The 5,329-nt window shown below is 52.4% G+C and overlaps 1 protein-coding gene across 1 annotated transcript in view; it reads right to left on the minus strand.

The window, feature by feature from the left end:
• Positions 1-5,329, minus strand: part of ZC3H4 (zinc finger CCCH-type containing 4) — a 49,742-nt gene that overhangs the window by 30,055 nt on the left and 14,358 nt on the right. Inside the window, exons 2-3 of the mRNA XM_011969726.1 lie at positions 2,018-2,237; positions 1,600-1,710 (exon numbers count right to left, since the gene is read on the minus strand). Of these exons, the coding sequence (XP_011825116.1) occupies positions 1,600-1,710; positions 2,018-2,237 (331 nt within the window). The remainder of the gene's footprint in view (positions 1-1,599; positions 1,711-2,017; positions 2,238-5,329) is intronic.

Here is a 5,329-nt window from a genome sequence, read left to right on the forward strand (position 1 = left end):
AAAAAAAAAAAACACATTTCTCAACCGGCCGGGCGCAGTGGCTCATGCATGTAATCCTAGCACTTTGGGAGGCTGAGGTGGGCGAATCACCTGAGGTCAGGAGTTCGAGGCCAGCCTGGCCAACATCGCGACACCCTGTCTCTACTAAAAATACAAAAATCAGTCAGGCATGGTGTCGCATGCCTGTAATCCCAGCTACTCGGGAGACTGAGACAGGAGAATCACTTGAACCTGGGAGGTGGAAGTTGAAATGAGCCGAGATTGCCCCACTGCACTCCAGCCTAGGCAACAGAGCAAGACTCCGTCTCAATAAATAATAAGGTCTGGGCCAGGCACAGTGGCTCAAGCCTGTGATCCCAGCACTTTGGGAGGCCGAGACAGGCGGACCACGAGGTCAGGAGATCGAGACCATCCTGGCTAACACGGTGAAACCCCGTCTCTACTAAAAAAAATACAAAAAACTAGCCAGGTGAGGTGGCGGGCATCTGTAGTCCCAGCTACTCGGGAGGCTGAGGCAGGAGAATGGCGTAAACCCGGGAGACGGAGCTTGCAGTGAGCTGAGATCCGGCCACTGCACTTCAGCCTGGTCAACAGAGCAAGACTCCGTCTCAAAAAATAAAAATAAAAATAAAAATAAAATAATAAGGTCTGAAGATCGAGACCATCCTGCCTAACGCGGTGAAACACTGTCTCTACTAAAAATACAAAAAATTATCCGGGTGTGGTGACAGGTGCCTGTGGTCCCAGCTACTCAGAATGCTGAGGCAGAAGAATGGCGTGAACCCAGGAGGCGGAATTTGCAGTGAGCTGAGATTGCGCCACTGCACTCCAGCCTGGGCGACAGAGCGAGACCCCGCCTCAAAAGAAAAAAAAAAAGATTTGCTTTTCTCTTATGGAATTTTCTGGGGGAAGAAATGGTATACAAAATGAACAAATAATTTAAATTGCTGCTTGAAATGAAAGCGACAGTGGCCGAGTACTGCCTGCCTATGGGCCACTTGAGAACATTTCATTCTCTTGCCATTTTCCCAGAAAGGTCATTTGTGAAGAGTGGAAGCCAGTCAGCCATGACGTGGACCAGTCAGCATCTTTCTCTGAGACATACAGGGCCTTGCTAAGGCCGCACGGAGGAGGCTCAAGAGCATACCTCACGGAGGTCAGCTAGGGCCTGGGTTCAAACCCAGCTCCTCTACTTCAGAACTGGGCAACTTTGTTGAAACTTTCTTTTCCTTTTGAGACAGGGTCTTGCTCTGTCACCCAGGCTGGAGTGCAGTGGCTGATCATAGCTCACTGCAACCTTGAACTTTTGGGCTCAAGGGATCTTCTCACCTCTGCCTCCTGAGTAGCTGCAACTACAGGCATGCCTGGTTAATTTTTTTATTTTTTGTGGAGATGGGGTCTCACTTTGTTATCTAGGCTGCCCTGTTGAAATTGTCTAAGTCTCAGTTTCCTAAGTCATAAAATGGGGATTAAACTAATACCTGATGACCCAGGACTGAAACCCACATAAAATGCCCAGAACACAGCAAGTGCTCAAGAAACACAAGCAGTTGAACTCCTCCCGGCCCCAGAGCTCAGCAGGGCACGCCAGTCACTCACCGGCGCATATGGGGGGCTGTACTCTCTGTACTTGCGGTGCCCTTTCTCACTGGGGCTGAAATCCGAGTCATCTGAGAAGTCAGAGAAGTCATCGCTAGAAGAAGCGTGGCGCTGTAATGACAGGGGAAGAAGACTCAGCAACCCTGCTGCAGGCGGGCCACTCAGGCGCAGTCAGCCTCAGGACAAGCTATGCCGGCATGTGCCGCAGGGCTCTGTGCTTCACCGGAAACACCTCACCTGGGGCACTTAGTGGCAACGGAGCATAAGCTACCAACTCTTAAAAAAGGTCTTTATCCAATTTGAGATAAGCAAAGGCATTAAGAGTGCCCTCTGGGGTGGACAGCAAAAGCTCAGCCCCTGGGGCTCTCAGCCAGGCCCGATGCCAGGCAGTGGCAGTCCCAGTGAATCCTGGACCTACTTTGTGCTTGGATTTCCTCCTCTTCTTCGATCTCCTTTTCTCTTTCTCCCGCTCTTTCTTCCGTTTCCGCTTCAGTCTCCTGTGGGACTTCTCCTCGTCCGAATCACTGTGATGCTTCTCCCCCTTTTCTTTCCGGCTTCTCTCAGGCCCTCCGGAGGTATCCTGGGTCTCCTCTGCCCCATCATCTTCCAATTCGCCTTCTTCCAACTCTCCATCTTCCCTACAAATGAACCCCAAAGCCACCATGAACACAAGGTTTGAGAGGAGGCCTCCTAGGGCTCTGGGCTGGCCAAGGCTGACAAGAACCAAGGGCCTGACTGCTGTGAGCGAGGTGAGACCCTGGGAGGACACGGGGGCCATGGCCTCTTGTTCCATCCCTTATCCTCCCCCTGAAAGAACTGTGCTTGCTCCAGTCTAACCTGGCTGGGGGAGGGGTAGGAGTTTAAGGGCATTACCACTAACACCGGGACACATCTACGTCAGATTTCCCAACAGGACTAGTGTCCTTAGAAGAAGAAACCGACAAGATGCTGTGGTCACATAAGTGGGAAGAGCCCCATCTTGGGGATTCACAATGCTTAACACTGCAGAACTTCCAGGAAGCCCCACAGTCTAGAAACCCACACAGCTCTGCTGTGAAGCACTTAGGGCACTTCTAAACCTCGCTCGACCACAGAAGTGCCTCTCCCAGAGAGCACAGACCCGCATCCCCTCCCTCCCAGGCCGAGGATCGCCTGCTGGGCCCTGGGCCCCAGGGAGCTGGGCATCAGTGCCACCTGAGGCTGAGGGTGGTGGCTGTACACCGTGGAGAGGGCCTTGGTTCTGAACCAGGGGTGGCCCCAAGCTACCTGGGACTCACTCACAGGCAGGCCTGGGCTGTGGCCTGAGAACCCTTCAAAGTACTTTATTACAAAAGCCCCATGAGAACTGCTGGAAACAGGCTCAGAGTCCCAGGTCACCAGGTCTGACCCACCCTCGTCAGTCCCACATCTCTGGGCTGGAGGCAAGCAAACACTGAGCAGCTGGAGGAGGGGGACGGATCCCAGGCCCCTCCTGAGGACCTCACATGATACCGGCCCTGCTTTCTCTCCCTCCTCTGACTCACCTGCAGGTACTGGGAACCCCTTCTGGCTCCCCATCCTATACTCTTCCAATTCCCCCATGTCATCCCAATCCCCAGGACTTTAAAAGTGCTCTCCAAACATGACACTGCCCAGTGGACATTCTGTATATGTAAATATCTACGGGGTGGGGTAGGAGTAAGGGAAGAAATTGGGTTCAGGAGGGGCAGCTGGAAAAAGAATCCAGTTTTTGAGCCAAACCCACAGACACAGTGTTCACAAGTACAGGAGTTGGTAAAGGAAAAAAACAATTTTTTTGAATAATTTTAAAAAGCTCCCAAAGTTCCCCACGAATGACCACAAAAAGGCTTGTGTGAGAGCCTCCAACTCCTTCCGTCTCAATTAACTAGGACACAAAGAGAAGCGATGTAAGGAGGAAACATCACGAGCCCAGGCCCCAAAAGGTTAGCCACAAATGGAGCTACCTCCGCGGAAAGGCCTGCAGCTTCCCAGGCGGGAGCCAGTGCATTAGGCGTGCTTGCCTGAAGTTTCCAGCATATGCGGCAGACTCCTCCCAGGACCCTCCACTGTCCTTTCACTTGTGTCCCTCCCTTTGTCTGCCTCAGGACTGCTACCTAAACATCAAGGAGCTCCTCAAGAGGGGCTTTTTCTATGAACCCTCATTCCCAGTTCAAAGGGGATGGATTCTATTTCAAACCCAAGTGGCCCAGCCCCACAGATACTCCTGGGCAGAGGTCAAGGGCAGTTCTCGAAACAGAATGCAGGACACAAAACTCTTTCTGCTGCTTCAAAGGCAACAACACAGGTGACGTCACCCACGTGTTGCTTCCCTGACTAGCAAACTTGGGATGGGGCGGGGCAGGGGCGCAGGCTGCAGTCCTGACAAGGGAGGTGCCTTCCCGCTGGGGTGCGGCCCACAGAAACCAGGCGTGGAGCAAAGCCCTCACTGGACGCCTCACCCACACTGAAACGGCCACATGACTGGGAAAACTGGTTTTGTCCCAAGGGAGAAGCTGTTACTCAGTGACATGGCAAACTTCCCGCCGCCGGGAGCTGTGCAGACACTGTGAAGTGGCACCCTGATGGGAATATTGGGGGCGGGCCAGGGCCACACCTCAAGAGAAACTCAGGGAGAGAGAGAGACTGGGTGCGAGAAGGCCTGGGACAGACTGGAGGTATACATGCTGGGGTTTCACGAAGAAAAGCTAAGAACAACATTACTCTCGACACTTAAGTCTAGAAGGCATAAAGTTGAGAGGCACATGATCACCATCCAGGTCACTAATATTTAATTTTTTTTTTTTTTTTGAGACAGAGTCTCGCTCTGTCGCCCGCGCTGGAGTGCAGTGGCCAGATCTCGGCTCACTGCAAGCTCCGCCTCCCAGGTTGACGCCATTCTCCTGCCTCAGCCTCCTGAGTAGCTGGGACTACAGGCGCCCGCCACCTCACCTGGCTAGTTTTTTTTTTTTTTTTTTTTTTGTAGAGACGGGGTTTCACCGGGTTAGCCAGGATGGTCTCGATCTCTTGACCTCGTGATCCGCCCGTCTCGGCCTCCCAAAGTGCTGGGATTACAGGCTTGAGCCACCGCGCCCGGCCAGGTCACTAATATTTTAAATGCCAAATCTGTGCCAGGTTGCTTGACTACCTCCTTTTCTGCACTGTCCTTGTAGGAAAAAAGATACAAATGACAACACACTTGGTCCACAAGGCAGGTGCATGATCATCATCAGGGCAGGGTCAGCTGAGCCAGGTGCATGATCATCATCAGGGCAGGGTCAGCTGAGCCAGAGTGGGTGGCAGCCTCAGCACGCCCTCCCTTATGTCCAACACTGCCACACAGCAGGCGACAGTCTTGCCCATGGTCAGCTGAGGCCTCCTTCCCTGTCTCGATGCCACCCGCTGGCTCGGACGAAGGTACAGACTACTCTACATCTAACACCTGAGGGCAGAGGACAAAAGACCATCCAAGGAACTCCAAGAGCCTTAACTATTGTCCAGAATGATTCTAGAAAGGAACACCAAGGTAGAGAAGCACAGCATTCAAATCCACCCTGCAAAGACCTGACCCAAAGAGGGATTCTGCACACTATTGATATCAACAGCTCCAGGCACACCTGGGCTCAAAGAGAATCAACCATACAACTTTTCACAAAACAGGCAGTGGCTACTTGAAACTTTGTTTCCCTAGAGTTGAGAGAGGCAGAGAAATACACAGGATTTTTTGTTAAAT

Source organism: Mandrillus leucophaeus, unplaced genomic scaffold (assembly GCF_000951045.1).
Source record: "Mandrillus leucophaeus isolate KB7577 unplaced genomic scaffold, Mleu.le_1.0 Scaffold120, whole genome shotgun sequence".
In the NCBI taxonomy this organism is placed as follows: domain Eukaryota; kingdom Metazoa; phylum Chordata; class Mammalia; order Primates; family Cercopithecidae; genus Mandrillus; species Mandrillus leucophaeus.